The sequence below is a fragment of the Pogona vitticeps genome, chromosome 6, assembly GCF_051106095.1.
Source record: "Pogona vitticeps strain Pit_001003342236 chromosome 6, PviZW2.1, whole genome shotgun sequence".
Taxonomy (NCBI): domain Eukaryota; kingdom Metazoa; phylum Chordata; class Lepidosauria; order Squamata; family Agamidae; genus Pogona; species Pogona vitticeps.
Window position 1 is genome coordinate 74576587 of NC_135788.1, and position 23204 is coordinate 74599790.

The following is a 23204-nucleotide window of genomic DNA, read 5'->3' on the forward strand; positions in this document are numbered from 1 at the left end:
TAAGTATTCAGTGGTAAAATAAAACACATTTACCTTCCGAATGTGTTCTTGTAGTCCTTTCACACCATACATTCGAAATACAAACCACAGTTTCAAGGAACGGAATCGTCGGCCCAGAGGGATCTGCCAGTGCTGCAGTTAAGACCATGACATGTTACTTTTGATACAGTGAGGAATTTGAATCAAGAAAAGAAACTGCTTATTATATTCAGGCTTTTCAGCAACCATGAGGATTGTGTCTATTTTTTAGAAAATACTGAATGAATAAATGTGTTCACTTCTGTATTTCTTTGGATAGAGATATGTGGCTAATGCACATGGCTGAAAATTAATATTTTGCTTTTTAAACAGACAACTGAATTATTCTGATAAAAATGAAAACAGAAATAAAAAGAGATATCCGTACTAATGTTCTGGTTTGATCATGTCTTCTACTTACCCTGTAATCTGTTATAAGTCCTGTGCATAAAGAAGGGAAAAAAGATAATGTAAAAACAGGTAAAGACACATTCACTAATGATATACTACATAGAACAGTTCAATCCTTGAAACATTTCAGTTGACAGAAAGCTGAATTTAGCTGAATGGGCTTCCAGTCAGAAAATGGCCTTTCACAATAACAAATCTTGGAAATATCCAGGTTGATGCTGTGCTAAATGTTGAAAAATTTCTACTATTTACAATATTGAAATGCTTTCTGTATTGGAAATTCTGTGCATTTTTGTTTGCGCCTGCTGTATGTGATGATCAATGCCTCGGATACATTTGCTGACTGGTAGAATGGAAGAACTAAGTTGTAGCTTTCTCTAAGCATAAATATCACTATGTGTTCACACAGAATAAAAGATGCACATCTGTTCCATGTGTGTTGAAGACAGGTATTTTCCATGCAAAATACTGCACTTCACTTAAGTTTGTTACAAGATAATGTAGACCTACTTTTCCACTTTCTGGAAATCCTGAACTTTCTAGCCCATTGATTATTTCTCCCCTTTATTTAAGAACTATAGTTAGTTATGTGCTGTCAAGTCAGAACCAACTTATAGCAACCCTACTAGGGCTTTCAAGATAAATGAGGTAATTTTAAGCAGTGGCTTTACCAGATCCACTCCCCCAGTGAGTTTTCATGAGTGAGCAGGGAATTAAGCAAAGGTCTCCAGAATCCTGGCCCATCACGCTATCCACTATATACTGGATACCAAGAAGTAGAGATCCTACTTGCAAAAAGTTTCCATTACAAAGCAATGTTTTTGCAAGAAGGGTTCAGTTATGGAATTTACATGAAACATGGGGCTAACCAACATTGTATCATTTATATCTCAAGAAAGAGTGGCATTTGTTTTCCTTGATACCCACTACGTGACATAATTAAAGAGCCAGTTCTGACAATCCATATGTCACATTCACTGAGAGAGCTAAGGAGAGGAGATCCTATGGTGTGTCTACCACCCTGCTGCTACTACTTCAGGTGTTTTCCTCCAAATTGATCAATCAATCAATCGATTTGGATGAAAACACCTAAAGTTTTCAATTGATTGATTCATGGAACGATAGACAGATCAATTAATCAATTAATTATTTAATCAAATTTTATCTTTACCCTGCCTAACTAGTGACAGAGCCACTACTCTGGGTGAAAAAGTACAGAACACACACACACCTGCAAAAATTAATTATTGTAAGCCGCCCAGAGACCTCTGGGTAGAGTGGGCGGCATATAAAGTAAATAAATAAATAAATAAATAAATAAATAAATCACATAAACAGCAGGCAAGGAACAAAATAACCAAAAATAAAATAACTAATAAAGAATAGTAACTATAAAATAGTTATAAATATCAAATACAATATTATTAGGTGGCAAAAACAGAACAAGTTCATAAGTACAAAAAAGTCCAACGATTCAAGTGAGATTACTCTAGAGTAAGGCCATAAAAGGTTTGTGAAAACAGCCAGGTTTTAATTTGTCTCCTAAAACCAAGGAGAGATGGGCTAAGCATACCTCAGGTGGGAGCAAGTGGGATGGGTAGACATTTTGAGAGAGAGGCTTTCAGACAGGTGGAAAGATCCCAAACCATTGAGGGCGTTAAATGTTAATAGAAGCACCATATTCTAAAGTATGCTGGGCTAATCTAGCTGTAGTGAAGTTTCTCATGAATATTGTCAGAAGCATAACATCCTATAAACTGCTATAGAATAGCTTACAGCTATAAACTGTTAGCTAAATGCAACTGCTTGCCAAAACAACTAAACCACTGAATAAATTGTCAAACTGTAAGTCAACACATACTTACATTCGACTGATTCAGTGGCCAAAATCATACTGCAAAATATTGCACACGTAAGGGCAATCACACAAGTGATTATATTTTTCCAGTCATCTGTCATGAGACCAGGTACATAACCAAATGTGCAACAAGTTGTGCAATGTGGACATGCCAGAATACAAGTGACAACAGCAAGATTGTGCACACTGCTTGCATGATTTCCAGTTGTTTGTTGTTGTTTTTGTTCCTGCTGCTGTTGTTATGTGTTGTCAAGTCACTTCTGACTCATGGCAACCCTACGAATAAACAATCTCCAAAATATCCTGTCCTGAATAGCCCTGATCAGCTCTTGGAAACTCAAGCCTGTGGTTTCCTTTATGGAATAAATCAATCTCATATTTAGTCTTCCTCTTTTCCTGCTTTTCCCAGCATTCTCCGTCTTTTGCAGAGAATTTTACCTTCCCATGATGTGCCCAAAGTATGACAGCCACAGTTTCAGCTTGATTTGCTCTGGGACCCACTTGTTTATCTTTCTGACAGTCCAGGGTATCTGCAAAACTCTCCCCCGGCACCATATTTCAAATGAACCAATTTTTTCCTGTTAGCTTTCTTTACTGCCCTGCTTTCATACCAGTGCATGGTGATCAGGAATACCAGAGTGTGGATAATCTTGGGCTTAGTCTCCAGTGATACATCCTTACACTTGATGATGTTTTCTAATTCCTTCATTGCTGCTCTTACAAGTCTCAGCCTTTTTCTGATTTCTTGGCTTCACTCTCCATTTCAACTGAGATTGAATCAAGGTACAGTGGGGTCTTGACTTGAGAACTTAATCCGTATTGGAAGGCGGTTCTCAAGTCAAAAAGTTCTCAGGTCAAATCTGCATTTTCCATAGGAATGCATTGAAAACCATTTGATCCGTATCTGCTCTTTTCCGTCCATAGAAACTAATGGGAAGCTGCTATTCCACCTTCGGCCACTAGAGGGGGATATTTTGTTTCTTTTTTTCTTAGGTCAAGAAAGGTTCAGGGAAGGCAGGGAAAATACAGTCCAGGCAGTACAGTACCAGGCAGTCCGAAGACTGTCTCCCAATCCACAGGCACCCTTTTCACTGGCCAACAGTTAACTGAAAGTTCAAATTTTGCACTTTCCCTGCCTCCCACGTGGATTTTTTCAGTTCTTAACTCAAATCTAAGTACTTAAGTCAAGTCAATATTTTCCTATGAGAGCGGTTCTTAAGTCAAAATGTTCTTAACTCAAGCCGTTCTTAAGTCAAGACCCCACTGTATACAAAATCTTCCACCAATTCAGTTTCTTCATTGTCAGTGTTAAAGTTGTGTAGTTCTTCTGTAGTCATACTCTTAATGTTCAACTGCAGTGCCATATTTGCATGTTGTTGCACTTTCACTAAGTCATTTCAAGTCATGCCTGGCTGACAAATTTATCATCCAAAAGGTGGAGGAGGGAACTAGAGGGTCAGCCATACTGGACAATACTTACTAATAGGGAGGAAAAAGTCAAGGGAGTGGAAACTGTAGGAACTTTACAAGAAAGTAACCATATTAGAATTCACCATGATGCATGCAAGGGTAACTGTAGCAAGTCAGACTAACGTTCTAGATTTTAAGAGAGCTGACTTTAACAAACTAACAGATGTAACAGGAAGGATTCCATGGATGGAAATCCTAAAACAGTTCGGGATGCTTGGGAATCCCTGAAAGGCAAGATAATAAAGGCCCAAACAAAAACAATACCACAGAGAAATAACAAGAGACATCTGACAACACCGGCATGGATGCACACAGAGCTCTTTGACAAGCTAAGGGAGATATATATATAAATATAAACCAAAAAAGGGGGCTCATAACTAGAACAGAATACCAGCAAACAGATCGAATCTGCAAAGATGGAGAGGAAGTTAAGGCTCAGAATAAGCTAAGACTTGCAACAAATGCCAAAAATAACCCAAAAAAGTTTCTTTCAACATGTAAGGAGCAAGAGGAACGTCAAGGAAATGGTTGGTCCACTAGTGGGAGAAGATGACAAGAGGGTGACAGGCAACAGGGAGAAAGTAGAACTACTTAATTCTCTTTCTGTATCTGTATTTACCCAAAAGGGAAAATTGGTCCACCCTCTCAAAAGCAGCAATGTGGGAGACAGGAGAGGGGAGCAGGTCAAAATAGGTAAGGAGCTGGTAAGAGAACACCTAGCTGCTTTGAATGAGTTCAAGTCTCATGGACTGGATGGTTTACATCCCAGGGTGCTGAAAGAACTGGCAGATGTGATCTTGGAACCACTGAATGAAATCTTTGAGAGACCCTGGAGCATGGGCAAACTGCCCGAAGACTGGAAAAAAGCTGATGTGGTTCCAGTCTTCCTAAAGGGAAAAAAAATGGATCCAGGAAACTACAGACCAATCAGGTTGACATCAGTACCTAGGAAAATCCTGGAAAAAATAATCAAGCAGATTGGGGAGCACCTAGAAAAATAACAAGGTCATTACTAGAAGCCAGCATAGGTTTGTTAACAACAGGTCATGCCAAACAAATCTTCACTGATAAAGTGACTAAATTAGTGGACCAAGGAAACACAGTGGATATAATATACTTAGACTTCAGTAAAATATTTGATAAGGCAGACCACAACCTATTTCTGTGTAAGATAGACAGCACAACTACCATATGGATTTGCAGCTGGCTGACCAACTGCACTCAATGTGTGGTCCTCAATGGAACCACATCTACATGGAGGGAAGCCTGCTGTGGGGTCCCTCAAGGTTCTGTCTTGAGCCCAGTGCTCTTCCACATCTTCATAAGTGACCTGGATGAGGGGATTGAAGGAGCATTCATCAAATTTGCTGATGACACAAAGCTGGGGGGGAATTGCTAATACTTTAGAAGATAGACTCAACATTCAGAAGGATCTAGACATACTTAACCATTGGGCCCTATCCAATAAGATGCAGTTCAGTGGCAGGAAAAGTAAGGTCCTGCACTTAGGCAGGAGAACCCAGATGCACAGGTACATTATGGGTGCTACCTGGCTCAACAGTAGGACCAGTGAGAGGGATTTAGGTGTCCTGGTGGACCACCACCAAAGGATGAGTCAGCAGTGTGCTGCAGCTGCCAAGAAAGCCAACAGTCCTAGGCTGCATCAACAGGGGGATAGCATCAAGATCATGGGAAGTGATAGTACCACTCTGTACCGCCGAGGTGAGGCCACACTTGGAGTGCTGTGTCCAGTTCTGGTCACCACAATACAAAAAAAGATGCTGAGGTCCTGGAAGTGGTGCAAAGAAGAGCAACAAAGATGATAAAGGGACTGGAGTCTAAATTCTATGAAGAACGACTAAAAGAACTACGGTAGGTATTTTTAGTTTAACAAAGAGAAGACTGAGGAGAGACATGATAGCAGTCTCCCAATATCTGAAGGGTTGCCACAGGGAAGAAGGCATCGATTTATTCTCCATTGTGCCTGAGGGTAGGCCAACAAGCAATGGGTAGAAACTCATCAGAGGGAGATCCAACCTGGAAATAAGGAGGAATTTCCTGACGGTGAGAACCATTAAGCAGTGGAACAGCTTGCCTCCCGATGTTGTGGGTGCCCATTGTTGGAGGTTTTCAAGAGAAGATCAGACAGCCATCTGTCCTGGATGTTACGAGGTCTGGGATGGTATGAGGTCTCCTGCCTTGGGGGGGGGTGGACTAGAAGAGCCCCAAGGTCCCTTCCAACCCTATGATGATTCTATGATAAGTCATTGCTGCTTTTTGCCACTCATTGCATATCTTTAATTATATATGATTTACAGTATTCCTCATCTGAATCTAGTCTGGCTTTCTGTATAATATGATTTGTGTACAACTGAACAGGTATGGAGATAAAATGCACCCTTGTCTAACACCCTTGCCTATAGAAAATCATTCTGTCTCTCCCTGTTGTGGTCTAATGATAGCTTCAAGTGCTGAGACACATCCATTTCTTTCATAAGAACACATAACTTCTCATGATTTATACAGTTAAGGGCTTTGCTGTATATAAAGCATAGACTGATCTTCTACTGAAACTCTTTGGTGTGCTCCAGTAGCTAGTGGATATATGCAATATGATCTGGAGTACCTCTTCCTTTTCAGAATCCAGCTTGAACCTCAGGCATTTCTCACTCCGTATAAAGTAAAAACCTTAAGCATCACTTTGCTTGCAGGAAAAATAAAAGCAATGATCCTATAAATAATGCACTCCTTGGCACCTCCTTCCTCAAAGATTGGAATGAAAATTGAACATTTCCAGTCTGTAAACTATTGTTTTGTTTTCCATATTTTTTGGCATCTTGTTTGAATTTTGACAGATTCAGTTTCTGTAGCTTGAAATGTCAATGATTTTACTTGTAACAGCAAGATATCGTTAATTTTTTTCCATGCTCAACCTAGGGTTCTTCCAGGCAGAACATTTGTCCCATCTTAAAGATCAGCTTCTGCACTAGTCTTCCCAAGAATGCCACGGCATCCAGATAAGTCTTTGTATCTCATTTTGTACCTTTAAAAAAAATTGATTTCTTACACTTCTTTTCTGTCCCAAACTTTTTGGTCTATTTTTTTGCACTTTTTTCTTCCAGGATGGAGTCTAGCATTAAGCATGTCCCATGTGTCTTCCAATATTCCCAGTCCAAAATTTGCCTTATTCCTCCCCACAACACACACACATTTTTTAAAAAAGAACCCTAGGTCTACAGCTATTCTACTCTGCCTCAGTGTCACAAAATTCAATAACATCCTTTGCTGTCTGAGAATCTACTTTGTGGCCAAGAAGAGAGAACTGGCAGAGCCACAATATTTCCTTCAAATCATACCCAGTTCACACCCTGGAATAATTAACCAAAACCAACAATCTAACTCATGGCAACAAGTCTCTTCCAAAATCACACATTCAATGTAAGTGATGAAAAGGAAGTCAATCTTGTCTCTCTCCTTAGTATTGCTTGTTGTTGAACTGAATTGTTATGCCCCTTGCCCATGAGTAGGGGAAGTAGAAAAATATGTTTGGAAATGAATAGCTGTCCAACCACTCCCATTCTACCTCAAACCAAGCAGATTGATGACATTCTTGTGGCGCACTATGCCTACATTCCTTTACATGTTTCTTTAGGCACTGTGGGCTAAACCGCAGAAGCCTGTGCTGCAGGGTCAGAAGACCAAGCAGTCATAAGATCGAATCCACGCAACGGAGTGAGCGCCCATCACTTGTCCCAGCTCCCGCCAACCTAGCGGTTCGAAAGCATGCAAATGCGAGTAGATTAATAGGGACCACCTCGGTGGGAAGGTATCAGTGTTCCGTGTCTAAGTCACACTGGCCATATGACCACGGAAGATTGTCTTTGGACAAAATGCTGGCTCTATGGCTTGGAAACGGGGATGAGCACCGCCCCCTAGAGTCGAACACGACTGGACAAAAATTGTCAAGGGAAACCTTTACCTTTACCATGTTTCCTGATCTGTTATCTCTAGCTGACTTCCAAGTATTCTGCTAATTGCCATTGTCCCAGAACTCTACTGCTCAATCAGGCCTTTCATTATCAAACAAAACACTCCCAAACCAACTGAAAGTCACTAGTCCTATAGAGGTGTTTTAAAAACTTCACAACCAAAAGGAATGTGATGTTTTTAATTCATTATTTTCTCTCAGCTTTAATTTGTTTCTTTTATCCACAAATAATATTTCTCTTTGTACTAAGAAATCTGTATTTTATTTTTCTTCATTTATCAGTATTGATTTGTCACAACCTCAAGCACATAATACATGGGAAAATCATATCCAGTGGATCTATATTTCAGGTATTCTACAATTAACCCATATGTTTTAGGCATTTCTTTGAAATCTCTAGGTAATAAAGATACTCTTCAGTTCTCCAGATGCAAACAACTTTTTGAAATTTGTTATTAGGTATGGGGATATATCCATGGAGAAATATCTGGGCAGAATGAGAGAATATAAACCTATAAGGAAATCTGAACTTTTCCGCTGTCATATTAATTTTGCAATGCTAGGCACTTGCAATGGATAACTAGCAGGTGGGAGCTAGATAGATTCGCCTAGGGCTGTTTGCTGGGGAGAATATGACAGCCTAGGAGAGTTAAGCACTCTGCCTTCCAGTAGTGATCCTACAATTGCCTGTCATTTTATTTCCATTATCTTGGCACATATGGGGTTTGGACTACACATTTATGAAAATAATACATTGGTCTATCACTGCATAGATAATACTCCCATTTATCTATTTCTTAAAAATCTCTCAGGGGGTTAGCGGAAGCAAATTTGTAAAGAACTGAAATGATAAATACCTCAATAAAATAAACAGAGTTCAGTAGTTTGGAAGTGAACCAGAACCCAAAATGAGTAGCTGAAAAGCATACTTCCCTGTTTTGCTGGTAATGTTGATTTACTGCTTGCAGGGCAGGAGCAAAAAATTAAGGCAACTGGTGATGGGTAACTAATTTCATGTTGTCATCATGGCAATGTGTCTAATGATCCACTAGTAACCTCTTGGAAGCAAGCTGCACAATGTAATGCAATCAGCTATTAATCCTTGTCACCATGATTACAAGCCTTAGTCTTACATCTCTGTGTAGTCCGGATGGACTTAATTAAGGCTGCATATGTGGTATTTAGAATACGTATAAAGTGACATCCTTCCATCGCTGCCACAAAGCCAAACGCAATCCATGATGTGAAAATACAAATTGACATAAAATCATGGTATGAGACAAAATATGGATTTTTCTTTTCCTTGAGCACAGTTAATTGCTAGACAATTATGAAACTACATGGTACATCAGGCTGACGGGGGGGAAAACACCCATTTTCATTTACATTCTATAAAGAGGAATCATTTCCAAGCACAAACTTTGCCAATAATGACCTCCAAATTATTTAGTACCTGCTTTAGGGTTCCTGCTGGTGTTTTATGTTTCTCTTTTTTCAATAAAGAGTACATATTTTTCAGTGCAAATACAATTACCACTGAAGAGTCTAGGATCATTTCATTGTTGCAACACCATGAAGAGCTTTGCAGGGTCAGAAGACTGCTGGATATTTAAAAGTTGCTTTATTTTTTTTATTAAACCGATTAATAAATCAGTTTATTAATCCACCTGGCTTGTTTTGTTATATTTAGTTAGTTAGTTAGTTATTTAGTTATTTAGTTATTTACAGTTGTGACAAACCCAGACCTACTGGGATATGCCACAGTTTCACTAAGCTGCCACCAACCATTCCCTATAAGAAGTCACACAGACCAGGGATGGATTTTTAACAAATAAAAGAACAAGGTTTATTAAACAACACACAGGAAAAATAAAATGATCAGGTGAATAAGATACAGTAACGTGGCTTAGTCTCAATCATACATACACACAGTTTGGTTCACACAGAACCCTTAACTTGAAGCACAGACCCTGAACCTATCAGTTCTGGCTAACCATACAGACACCTGAACCTATCAGGTTGGTACTGACTGACACACAGTAGTACCCTGTCTGACACACAGACTCCCACTCAAGCTTCTTCTCTCAGCTCTTCTCCAGCTCCCCTTCAGCTCTCCACACACGCTCCACATATATATACAGTACAGCCCCTCCTCCTGATGTCCCGCCTTCCACTCCCCATAGGCTGGAACTTTCCCTCCAAACCCATGACAGACAGGTAACATCAGTGCTGTATGTAACACCTCCCCTCTTTATAAGTTGTTTTGTAGGGGGAAAGCTAAGGTGCTTTTCACCAAAAAACAACCTGGTTAAAACACACAAAAACAGTTATACATACAATATCATACTTACTTATACTTACACTCTAAGTTAAACATTTACCATTTACAATACATCAAGTTACCTTTATTCATACAAACCAACATGTTTAATAAACAGACACATTTGACTTTTTGTCATCAAAATATATACATAGTCCATGTTTCTTTCGCCGTCTTCATTCTTCAGGTCTTCTTGACAAGGCGTCAGCAACACAGTTCACTGACCCTCTGACCACCTTCACTTCAAAGTCATAGTCTTGCAGATTTAAAGCCCACCTCATAAGTTTACTATTGTGGGTTTTCATTGTCTTTAACCATTGCAGTGGTGAATGGTCAGTGCACAGAATAAAATGTCTTCCCCAGATGTAAGGCTTGGCCTTCTGGATCGCGTAGACTATGGCCAGGCACTCCTTCTCCACGGTTGCCAGATGTCTCTCACCTTTCTGGAGTTTCCTACTCAGGTAGGACACTGGATGCTGGTCACCATTCTCATCCTCCTGGCAAAGAAGTGCTCCTACCCCGCTGTTAGACGCATCGGTGTAGATGATGAACTCCCGGTCGAAGTCAGGAGCACGCAGCACTGGATACTGGACGAGCGCCTCCTTCAACCTCTGGAACGCCGCCTCACAGTCGCTGGTCCACGGGATGCGGTCATCAGTCTTCTTCCTCGTCAGATCGGTCAGCGGAGCTGCAATCTCGCTAAACCTCGGGATGAACTTTCTGTAGTAGCCCACCAACCCAAGAAATGATTTGACTTTTTTCTTGGTGTTGGGTCTGGGCCAATCACGAACTGCTTCTATCTTGGCCTCGAGGGGTTTTATCACTCCTCCCCCTACTATGTGACCCAAGTATTTTATTTCTGGGCTACCCAGCTGCAGTTTGTTCTCTTTGCAGAGCCTAGGCCAAAGCACTTCCTCCCCTGGGTTAAAGTGCCTCTCCCTGCCTTCCTGGTCATCCCAAGCTTTCTTTCTGACCTTTTGAGCTTGCAGGGTCTCTGCTGCTAGCTCTAGGTTTCTCTTTAGGTCATTCCTCAGGGTGTCTATGTATGTCACAACGTCTTGTGGGTCATCCTGGGTGATCTGCTCCCAATTTTGTTTGATCAAATCAAGGGGCCCTTTCACCCTTCTCCCAAATAAAAGTTCAAACGGACTGAACCCGGTACTGGCTTGTGGCACTGATCGATAAGCAAACAAAAGGGATTGCAGCTTCTGGTCCCAATTGTTTGGATTCTCTGCCAAGTAAGCCCTAATCATGCGCATTAGAGTCCCATTGAACTTCTCAGTTAACCCATTACTTTCAGGGTGATAGGCAGTGGTTTCCTTGTGCTTAATTCCACAGATTTGCCATAACCGTTTCATGAGCTTCGATGTGAACGATGCGCCCAAATCTGTGATTATTTCTGAGGCAAATCCCATCCTGGACATATACCCCACCAAGGCATCTGCCACTGTGTTAGTTTCAATGTTAGTCAAGGGAATGGCTTCAGGGTACCTCGTGGCATGGTCCACAATGGTGAGAATGAACCTGTTCCCCCTCTTTGTGGCCTTGGGCAAAGGTCCCACAATATCCACCCCTATGCATTTGAACGGAGTGTCAATCACAGGCAAAGGGCACAACTTTGCTTTGGTCCTGTCGTGGCTATTCCCCTGCCTTTGACACACATCACATTGTTTACAGAACTCCCTGATCTGCTTCCCTATGTCAGGCCAGTAAAAATTCTGTGTGATTCTCTGCTGTGTTTTGTTCACCCCTAAGTGCGCAGCAAACATGTCAGAGTGCCCCCTTTGTAAGATCATGGGGCGATACTTTTCAGGTACCACTAGCTGACTTCGGATCCCATCTCCCCCTTTTGAGATATTCCTCAGGGTCTCTCTATATAAAATCCCCTTTTTCTCTAGAAATCTCACTGGGGTTTCAGGTGTTAGCTGGGCGTCTGTCACCTGTTCAAAACACTTTTGGAGAGTGGCGTCTGCCTTCTGCTCCTGGCCAAATCGGCTGTCTGTGGTTAAGGTTTCCACCACAGCCTCTGAACTCCCCCCACCTGCCTCCGTCTCGGGCTCATCATTACCCCCCTGAACTGTCCCCGTGGTGGCTTGTGAACGTGTAATCACTAGCACCCGATTCACATGTTCAGCCAGGTCATTTCCCACGAGCACGGCTGCTGGCAGAGTCGATGAAATCGCTAGCCGCCAAACTCCCCTCCAGCCTTGAAAGTTCATAGGTACCTCAGCTACTGGCAGCGAGATCACCTGTCCCTCAATCCCTGCCACCTTTATGCTCTCATTCGGGATTATATATTCCCTAGGAATAATATCTGGATGGCACAGGGTCACCTGGGAACAAGTGTCCCTCAGCCCCCGATACTGATGGTCAAGTATTCCTACGTCCACCCCTGCTGTTTCAAACAACTGAGAATCTGTTCTCACCAGTAAGCAGCGCCTGACCTCCACAAGAGGACCATTTTCCTCAGCCTGATCAGCAGATGTCACTGTTCCAGATTGAGTAGCCATGGCAACAGGCTCCCTCAGTGACAAGGAGCTTTGCTCTTTCTGGACACAGTACACAGCTTTTGGCTTGGTTCCACTCAAATCCTGAGGCACAATTCCTTTTAGCTGCTTTAATTTCTCACACTCTGAGATTAGATGGCCCTTTCCCTGACAGAAATAACATTTTCTGCTATATTTTGAGTCTTTCTCATCTTGTTTTGGTTTTCCCTCCAAAATCTGAGGTCTTGGTTTCATGTCTGAGGGCTTCCCTTCACCATGGGTCCCTCCCCCTTGCTGGTTTCTTCCTGGTCCCTGGGAGTACTTGCTGTAGGTTTCTTTGGGTTTACCTATCGATTTCCCCTCACCCAAGGGCTTTCTTATTTGGGAAATAAAATCTGCGATCTCGGCTGCTTCTGCCACAGATTTCGGTTTCCTTTCCCTCACCTGGAATTTCAGTTCCCCATGCAGGACTGAATAGAACTGTTCCAGCGCTATCAAGTCTTTGAGCTGCTGAAAGGTCTCTGTCCCCTCCTGAGATAGCCATTTCTCTAGCAGCCTCACCAGTTGGGCCCCCACTTGGGTAAAAGTCTGCTCTGGTTTCTTGGTGATTGACCTGAATCTTTGCCTCAGCTGTTCCGCATTTATCCCATGTCTGGCAAACACCAGTTTTTTAAACTCTGCAAAATCTTTCATCAGTTCCTGTGGCATCTCTGCATAGACTTCTGCCAGGCTGCCACTGATTAAAGATCGCATAATGGTCATCTTCTCAGTTTCCCTTACTGAGAAGTCCACAAACGCTCTTTCCACGAGGGAAAAGAACACCTCAGGACAATCTCCCTTGTGGTACACAGGGAATTTCTTCAGGTCAGCTTTAGACAATTGGCCTCCCTCAGAATCCCTATTGTTATTATTGTTCTGATTCATCAGTTCCAATTTTCTTAACTCAAACGCCATTTTCTCTCTCTGCAATTCCAATTCAAATTGTCTTTGCCTCTCCCTTTCCCTTTCCTGTTTCTCTTCCTTTTCCATTTCAAATTGCCTTTCCCTTTCCTCCCTTCTTTCTCTCTCTAATCTTTCTTCTCTTTCCAATTGCCTCATCCTCAGTTCATGCTGTTGGGCTATGAGCAGTTTCCTGAGTTCTGGGTCCTGTTCTCCCGTGCTGTCACCCTGCACTGAGCCAAATTCATCCTCAGAACCTTGGTCTACCTGGGGGTCTTTCACTTCACCCATTTCTGCCATTTGGCTTCGAGTCAAGGGCATAATCCCCCCCCAGCACAGGCTGCTTTCAAAAGTCAAGCCTCAAAATAAAGTGACCACTTTTTTTTTCTTTTGCCTCAGAACCAGCCTTCTCTATAGATTGCTGCTGTTCTTCAGCACTAACTTGCAACAGTTGCGAGCCAGAGTCTACCCCCCTCTGCTAGGCCTCGCAGCAGGCAGGCTAGATCACTGCTACTACACAGTTTTGCCTCAGCTTTTTTCCCGCCAAAACAGGCTGCCTCAGAGCTCCCTAATCTAGTCCCCAATCTGAGGTTACACGTTCTTCTACTAGCGCACCTCCCCGTGAGGTACACCTAGAAGATTACCTACGTGCTCTCAGATTGTCCCTGACTAGACCCCCCTTGCTCTGGGCACACTTGCCAAGGCTTTGCTGTACCACTGGACAACTGGACCAGTCGTATCCCACACGCTGAACACCAATCAATGTGACAAACCCAGACCTACTGGGATATGCCACAGTTTCACTAAGCTGCCACCAACCATTCCCTATAAGAAGTCACACAGACCAGGGATGGATTTTTAACAAATAAAAGAACAAGGTTTATTAAACAACACACAGGAAAAATAAAATGATCAGGTGAATAAGATACAGTAACGTGGCTTAGTCTCAATCATACATACACACAGTTTGGTTCACACAGAACCCTTAACTTGAAGCACAGACCCTGAACCTATCAGTTCTGGCTAACCATACAGACACCTGAACCTATCAGGTTGGTACTGACTGACACACAGTAGTACCCTGTCTGACACACAGACTCCCACTCAAGCTTCTTCTCTCAGCTCTTCTCCAGCTCCCCTTCAGCTCTCCACACACGCTCCACATATATATACAGTACAGCCCCTCCTCCTGATGTCCCGCCTTCCACTCCCCATAGGCTGGAACTTTCCCTCCAAACCCATGACAGACAGGTAACATCAGTGCTGTATGTAACAACAGTATTTTTAGCCGTGCCATTACCAGTGGTCTCTGGGCGGCGTACAACAATATTAAAACTTCAAAAACATTAAAATAGACATTATTATAAATATATCCTATATTAAAACAATTATTAAAACATTAGTATTAATAGGTCCTGCTGCTCATGTGGCCAGCTAAAGTATATGTAGAGGAACATCTGAGTAAAAAACACTGTACATACTAAAATACAGAAACACTGCCCAAGGAATTTGTAATCTAAATTTAAACAATGTGAGGAGGGGAAAGGCATAAGAATAGATAAGATTTTAAATGTTAGCAAATGTAGCTACACATAATTGCATGAGATCTACACCACCATGTCTGTTATGGTCTATGAAGGACTACTTTATTTTGAAAACAGCAGTACAAATAATATAAACTCCCAACAGCTTATAATAAAGATTTAAAACACAGTTTTATTCCAACAAAGTGAGAGAATGATAGTCACTACAAGAGGATAAACCAAACTGAATTTGCCAGAGGGGACACACTACATTGTTTTTATTAGTTACAGACATTCAACATTTTACTTGTGTCAGATCAAGGCTAGGCAATGAGTGGCCTGCAAGCTGTCGGTGCTTAGAGGCACTTCCACCTCCCCTAAGGATTCCATTCCTATTTGCTACAGCCAGTGTGCCCCTTGAACATGGTGCACAGGCACAAAAAAGGTCACTGTGACGTTTGCCCCTCATGGCCCCTGTGTCTCCCCAGAACACAGAGCACAGGAAGGCAAACCAAAAAAACCCACCTTTTCACACCCTGCCACCAGTTGATTTCTTTATCAACATACTTTACTTAGGAAAGACAAAGGTGCATTCATCACTGTCTTTTGAATAAAACAGGTTTATTGATTACAGATGTTTCTATAATAATTCTTAAGTATCTTCTTCACATTCATAAAGCATCAATAACAATCTTCTATATTACCTTACAGGTTACTATTCACTCCTCAGACTAATCACTCCTCAGATCTCCCAACAAACCCTCTCTCCCTTCAAACTCAGATCCAGATTGTAAACTCTACTCTCCCTTCTCCTCTCAGGCTCCACCTCTCTCTCTCTCTCTCTCTCTCTCTCTCAGCTCCCCCTCTCCACCACATCAGCATAAAACATGAATAATGCATAACCTGTTCAGCCTAAGAAGGGTGAACGCCACCATCACACGTTACGTTTTAAAAGTTTATATTAACCAGGAAGTGCCTTGTTTGTCTCCCAGACACTCTCAGGAAGCAGCATGTAGCTCCTGAAAATGCCATGCAATTCTCACATTATATGTGTGAAATCAACAGTTGTGAAAATCTTACATGCTTTAAACATCAAGTATCAGTGGGATGGAACTCAAACTATTGTACTTGCTATTTATACTTAGCTTAGCTTTAATTGCTCAGTTTTTTTCCTGTCTCTAACCTTAGGATAGCCTCTTCTTGATTGTTTATAATCCTTTGTTCGCTGTTTGCTATCTTCTTCCCTGGACATCCTTTAAGGGGAAAGCATGAAGTCCTGTGCTAAGCAAGAAAATCAGTTTTTATTCTTCTGAGTGTAGCTACAAGCTGATAACCGTGAAAAAATTTCACTTTTTCTTCTAAAGATATATCCAGAAAGGTGACTTTGTACTACAGAAAGGACTAGAGCTTGTATATATCCAGGGAGGGCTGGTGAGGCAGGACTAAATTTCTCAACGTTTTTCTTGCTAACTAAAAGGAAAAACTAATTTCCTAATATAAAATCTATGTTATCAATTCCCCAATAAACATTTTAAAATATGAAAATTAGTGTTTTTTTTTTACCATGTCAATGAATTTTAATAGATTAGTGGGAGTGGTGGAGTTGCAGCCTCCGTACATAGTAGGGATAGAAATACCACCAGTGCAGTCACCAGTAGTTGTCTGCCTCTCTGTTAGATTGACAAGAAATCAAGGGAGGAAAAGTTAAAAATTAACTTCCTGTTTATTTTACTTAATAAAATAAGCAAAAGAGGTAGACTTATTACCAGACATTAGAGCATATACTCCAAGCCAAATTCTGTCCCTACTGTCAAAATCTCTTCTTGCAAGATTTTCTCCCCAGATTTGTTTACAGTATTTGGTTTCACGAATGACTCAATTTTTAAAGTTATCCCTCTCGAGGCAGTTCCTAACAGATTAAAACAATCTCTAAAAACCTACTTCAGATCGTAAGTAGAGAAGTTCATGAATTAAAAAACAAGAATTGACAAATTCATTCAAAAATGCAGATTCATCCATTTGTATTTGACAGAGAGGACTACCCTGACAAATACAAACTAACAATTCTTTTAGCATTTTTAATTTGTTAATTCATCTTAGTCTGTCTCCGTGCTGTTTCAGCCCCCCTCTGCCACTCCAGGAAATCAGTGTGCCTGCCTCTCTCCCACATACACTATCAAGGTCCACCACACTGCCTCTCTTCTCCCAGTCTGTGCCACCCAGGGATACAAAACCACCTCTCTGGCTGCAGGCTTTGACTCCTAGGCCCACCAGATCACCTCTCTCTGCAAGCAATCACTGCCATCCAGGCACACAAAACTACCTCTCTGTCAGCAATCTGTGCTACCCAGGGCCACAAGCCTACCTCTATTCCAGCTGCCTCTAAAACAGTAGGCAAACCGAACTACCTCTATGCCAGACACTTCTGAAACAGGGGGTTAAACCAAACTATGTCTTCCAGCCCCCTCTGAAACTGGGAGCAAACCAAACTACCTCTATGCCAGACATTTCTGAAACAGGGGGTTAAACCAAACTATGTCTTCCAGCCCCCTCTGAAACTGGGAGCAAACCAAACTACCTCTATGCCAGACACTTCTGAAACAGGGGGTTAAACCAAACTATGTCTTCCAGCCCCCTCTGAAACTAGGAGCAAACCAAACTACCTCTGTTCCTATGTGACCATCCTCCAGATCCCCCGCCTCCTTTTTCACTCGTTCTTCCCACAGAGGACAACGGCATGTCCTCTTGTAATAACAGAAAATATTTTATTTCTAACAACTTCACAGCAACCAGTTCTTTGTATGAAGGGTCCACTTTCTTCAGTCACCTCAACAGTATTAACTCTTCCAGTCAACAAGGCTTCCGTACAACTGGCTTGGAGTAGAACTGGGATTTTGACATTCCCACTTTAACTCCAGATCCGGCTTTTCTAGCTCAACTTTGATATCTAGGGCTGATGGGGGTGGTAGACACCCCCCCAAAGGGTTCCTATACTAGCTGGCCTGGGGAGGTTGTACTCTGGGTTGGAATGGACTTATCCCAGGTGATCTCCCAGGGTGCTCTTGACATGCTTTATTTTCTTTATTGCAGGCCTCTTTTGCCTACGACTCACATTTCTTCTTATGTCTCTCCTGTTCTTCAGTTTCTTCCCTGTAAGGGGGTTTCTTATAGGGTTGGCTCCTCCACTCCTGCTCTGCGACATCCCTGGGCATCTTGACTTTGATCCATTCACCCATCCAGATATCTTCCTTTACAATCACCGCCCAGTCACCCTCTAACACCCCCAAGGCCACATGTGTTGATTTCTGCCATTATGCCACCGGGGGAAGAAAGAAGCTTACCTCAATTTCCCTGCCAGTCACCCCACTAACACAGGAGGAGAACAAACCTGCCTTACTTCATGCACATGTCAAGGGACGCAAGGAGTGCAAACCTCCATGACAGCTATCTCCACAAAGTCAGGCAGAAATGGCCTGTCATCAGCACCTGAAACACCCCCAAAGGGCCACATCTTGGTTCCATGTGGCTGCTTTGTGCTGTTTTGCCCATGAGATTCAGCTCATGCCTGTCTATGCCTGCCAATATGTCACCTCTGTGACTCGGAGGAAAATGCCAATACATGGCTGTAGCGTTCACCCCTTGTTATGCAAAATAGGTCATGTTTCTAGCTGCCTAGAGTGGTCGCAATGACCAGATAGGTGGGGTATAAATAGAATAAATAAATGAATAAATATGTATTATTCATGTCTATGCAAATGTGGTGGAGAGGCAGAGCCGAGAGAGAGGTTAAAAGGCGGGGCCTGAGAGGAGCAGTTAGTCAGTCAAGAGTCAGGAGAGAGAGAGAGAGAGAGAGAGAGAGAGAGAGAGAGAGAGAGAGAGAGAGAGTGAGTGAGTGAGTGAGTGAGTGAGTGAGTGAGTGAGTGAGTGAGTGAGTTAGTTAGTTAGTTAGTTAGTTAGTTAGTTTAGTTAGTTAGTTAGTTAGTTTAGTTAGTTAGTTAGTTAGTCAGAGTCAGAGGCAAAAGAGATATTAATAGAGCTAAGCTGGTTAAGATAAATAGATAGAGAAGGTGGTAATTAATTATATGTCATGAATAAAGTATGTATAGAGAGACCTGTGAATGATTTGCTTGTGTACAATGAACAACTGAAGAACATTTGTGATTATTATTAACTTTGCTACACTTCAATGAATAAGTTCTGTTTGCATTCACATGTAGTATCTGATCAAACGTCTTTAATATTATGGATGGAGGTATATCCACTGGTGGCAGTGAGGGAAACAAAGACTGGAACCTTTGTGAGTGCACAAAAAGTATGTGCTTCATAGAGGTGAACGTCACAATGGCACTATGCCACTTCTGCATATCAGAGGAAAATGCCTATGCCAGGCTGTCATTACATCACCGGTGTCTCTGCAACCTCAGTCACTTTCCTGGGGGTATCTACTTTGTGGGTGTATAACTTGGATGTCAAAAATGTGGCTAACCAAACTTGCAAGGCTTGTAGAGGAGAGTCAGGTAAAGCTTCTCAGTTATTTTGATGCCTCAGGTGCTGGGGGGGGGATTTTATAGGGCTTTAAAAGGAAAATGAATCAACAAATTGATTCATTGATTTGTTGGGAAAAAAAATTGTACATTCATTATTTGTAATTCATCGACCTTGATGAATCATGAATCAAAATTAGTCACTGTTTTACTGATTCATGCCCATTTCTAAGGCATTAGAGATCCACTTCCTTAGAGAAAAAGAGTGCACAGGGGAGGGGATCAAATATGAAGATTTGTTTTGTTTTTATATAACTCAGAGCATACATGCAAAAATCTGAGAAAACACTTGTCAATTAGTAGCAAGAAGATGCCTCCAGTTATGCCATTTACTTTCAGGGGAGTAATGAAGTAACAGGGCTTTGGCCATATTGCTATTAGAGAGTGAAAGGGGAGTGTATTAGAACTGTGATTCATATGCTACATCTCACATCAACTGATTCGTCTCCTAACCAAGACTGGACTTGTCTTTGGAGTTGAAGAAGCTTTTTTTTTTTACTTCCAAAAATCACTTCACAAATGTTTTAACTTTTACTTGATTTATGCACAGAAATATGTTTGTAAAATACACACTAACTGTATAATAAATGTAGTGACAGACATTCTGATTTACTTCCCCTTCATAGATAAACGGGATTAGTAAATTCAATCATGCATATATCCTTAGCCTCAGTCCACCTTCATTGGCTCCCCGTCAGTTTCAGTGCTCAATTCAAGGTGATATTTGTTACCTATAAAGCCCATCAGGTGCCCATTCTGCCTGCTCCTCTCCATCCATAAAGCTAAAAGCAACCACACCAGGGAAAGCCAAAAAGGTGTTAACAAGGCCTTTTTGATGCTGACCCCAGTGTCTGGAACAAGTAACCAACTGAAATACACTAGTATTTTTCATCGCGTCTTTTTCATCTCAGGGTCACAAGATTTGTAAAACTGATAAAATCAAATGGAAATTATAATAATGGAGATTGACCAAATATAAATCTGCAAATCTCTAGAGTCATAAAGACTGTGAGTACAGTAGAATTTTCTATTTAAAAACTTTTGCTAGGGCCTTAGAATGTGCTAACTCTGCTGGTACGGATATTTAGAGAAAGGGAGAAAAGGAAAACAACTGAAAGAGTTATAAATATGTGCAATAGGACACAGACACATAGGGCATTCATCACATCATCACAGTGCTGCTTTGGGCACCAGAAAGCAAAGAACAACCAACATCATAGATTTTCCTCCATAGACTTTAATTGCTTTGGCTGGGGTGAACATTTAGAATTATTTTGTGTGTGTATTTAATAATATGCTTAGAGGCTAAGAAAATTATTTTCTTAAATATATTTTTAGTTTTATCATTTTTGGTATTTTAATAAGTCATTTGAAGTACAGCTAAATATTACATAAAGTTACTTTTTTTTTCACCAATGTGTTCTAGAGATCTTTTTTCAGCCTTTTAGGCTATAAGCTCTTGCATTTTTAGAATGTAACTTCAACCATTCTTTTTGATCTTTTATTATAATTTTTTTCTTGTGTTGTGGATGGAATTCTGACCAATATTTTCCTACAATATAACTGCAGTTTTCATACTATATTAAGTATTTATGCCTAGAAGTTTCATCATAGCTGTAAGACTGTCTTCAGTATATTTTGACTTGTAACTTTCTGAAATATTTTGTGCATATAGAACATTGAAGCAATGCAGAGAAATAAATTATGTAGAATTAGACAAGCTGATATTGACTGAAATTATTGAAAGAGTGAAAATATTTGATACTCAGATGAATATTTATATAATTGTCAATGTCTCTGGGTTCATTCTGGACTTAACCCTTTATTGGGATAAATGCCAGCTGTAATTAATATATGTTTTTTATTTTTTTCTTCAGGAGGTCTATGACATTTTGTAGGACTCCTGGTGTATGTGTGTCATGCATCAGTTCTCTGGTCTGTCAGATTAGCTTCGGGCAAAAAGAGTGAAGGGTAAATTACAGGGTAAGAATCAATAATTATATTTTGGAAAGCTGAGCATTTTGGCCTTAAATCTGTGTTACAGGCTTGTGTTTTTTAAAAACATTTTCACTAATGACTTGTTAAGAGGAAATGGACCATCAAATCTGCACAAGTGAGTTATTAAAGACCACTACTTTATGACTCATTTAGGACCTCCTGTCAAGAGAACAGTAAAATCTTTGGTCAGCACTCAAACCAAGCCAACATTTTTTAGATTTTTGGTTAACTGAACTGAAGTTGACTGTTTTGGATTTTCCATGGTCTACTTCATTTCCACTAGAAGTTGCAGCAGAGCAGCCTTTATTTTTACTGCATGAGATTACAGCAATGATCTTGTGCTGACAGAGTAAATCAGCATTCTACAAGGCAATTCCAAAATGGGGACAGCTCAAATAAAACCTATAACTTTTAAAATAGGCCTCAGATCAGCGCCAACTTTCGCGTAGTTACAGCAGGCAGTCTGCTCTTGCTCTGTGCCAAATTTGGGGAAGATTGAGAAAGGATCTTTGAAACCCCCCCATAGAGAAATAGAGGACCCTAAATCTCCCCAAATTTAAAACAAATTACATCATTTGAAAATATCATTCTTGCTTATTTGAAAGAGAATGGGTGGCCCTACATGCTCTTTTTTTTAAATCTGGAAAAAAATCCAGGCTGTAAGGGTTGAAATATTCATCCTCCAAAAAGGTCTTTCAAAAGGCAAAAACAGCCACTTTGTTTTAAACCTGAGTGTATGTGGTATAGGGCTGAGACTTCTTTTCTAATAGACATGGCTGGGTGTCCATTGCACCAGGATGCATGGGCCAGAAGCACTCCAAATTCCTGGAAAATCCTTGGGGATTAACAATCCAAGAGTTTCCAGCTGTACAAACATGTACTTGAGTGCATAGGCAGTTAATCTGAAGAAACATTTCTTCTAGGAATTTTGATTACTCCAGAGAACTTGTTGAAAAACAGCCATGATAATTGCTTTGTGTTTGGATGAGAAGTGGCTAATTGATTAAAAAGGAGTCCATTTCTGGGATTTCCCCCTGCTTGGCTTCTCTTTGTGAATGTTAGTGAGCACAAGAAGGTATCCTGTACACCATCTTAACTTCTGACATGGGTATTACCAACATTCAGACTGCCCTTTGCTATGTAAAGTTGGACATCCTTTTATCTGTTGGCAATGGTAGCACAATATTGTGCAACAACGCTGAGCCATCTCTTGGCATTTAGAATTGTAGATACATAAGCAGAATATCCCACTTTCATAAAATGGAGGGGTTTTGAAGAATTGAATATCAGGCAGCTCCACCAGATGGCAGAGCACCAGGTCTTCTGGGCGGCTGCTGCTGTGCACAAGGTTCCTCAGTTGGCTAGTTCCCAAACAGAAAACTTTGAGGGGTCTTTCCTCTAAGCTAAGCATTGAAGACAAGGAGCTCCATGAGATCCTTTGCAAGAACTCTCTGCAATCTGCACAGTGACTAATCTGACAGGTGCTCAGATCTGTCTTCAGGCTCAAGCATTGAGCTTGGATGATTCTAGAAGCATGTTGGATGTCTTACTGCTAGCTTTGTGTGAAAATCAATGAAGCACATGGAAATCTTTCCTGAAGGAAGATTGATTGTGTTCAGAGAAAGGGAAATAATAGAAACAGCATGGAT

The 23204-nt window shown here is 41.1% G+C and overlaps 1 protein-coding gene across 3 annotated transcripts in view; it reads right to left on the reverse strand.

Moving 5' to 3' along the window:
* Positions 1-23204, reverse strand: part of DDC (dopa decarboxylase) — a 76522-nt gene that overhangs the window by 15123 nt on the left and 38195 nt on the right. For all 3 annotated transcript variants that reach the window (XM_073003887.2, XM_078377605.1, XM_078377604.1), the window contains exons 11-12: positions 440-459; positions 34-132 (exon numbers count right to left, since the gene is read on the reverse strand). In XM_073003887.2, coding sequence (XP_072859988.2) covers positions 34-132; positions 440-459 — 119 coding nt within the window. The remainder of the gene's footprint in view (positions 1-33; positions 133-439; positions 460-23204) is intronic.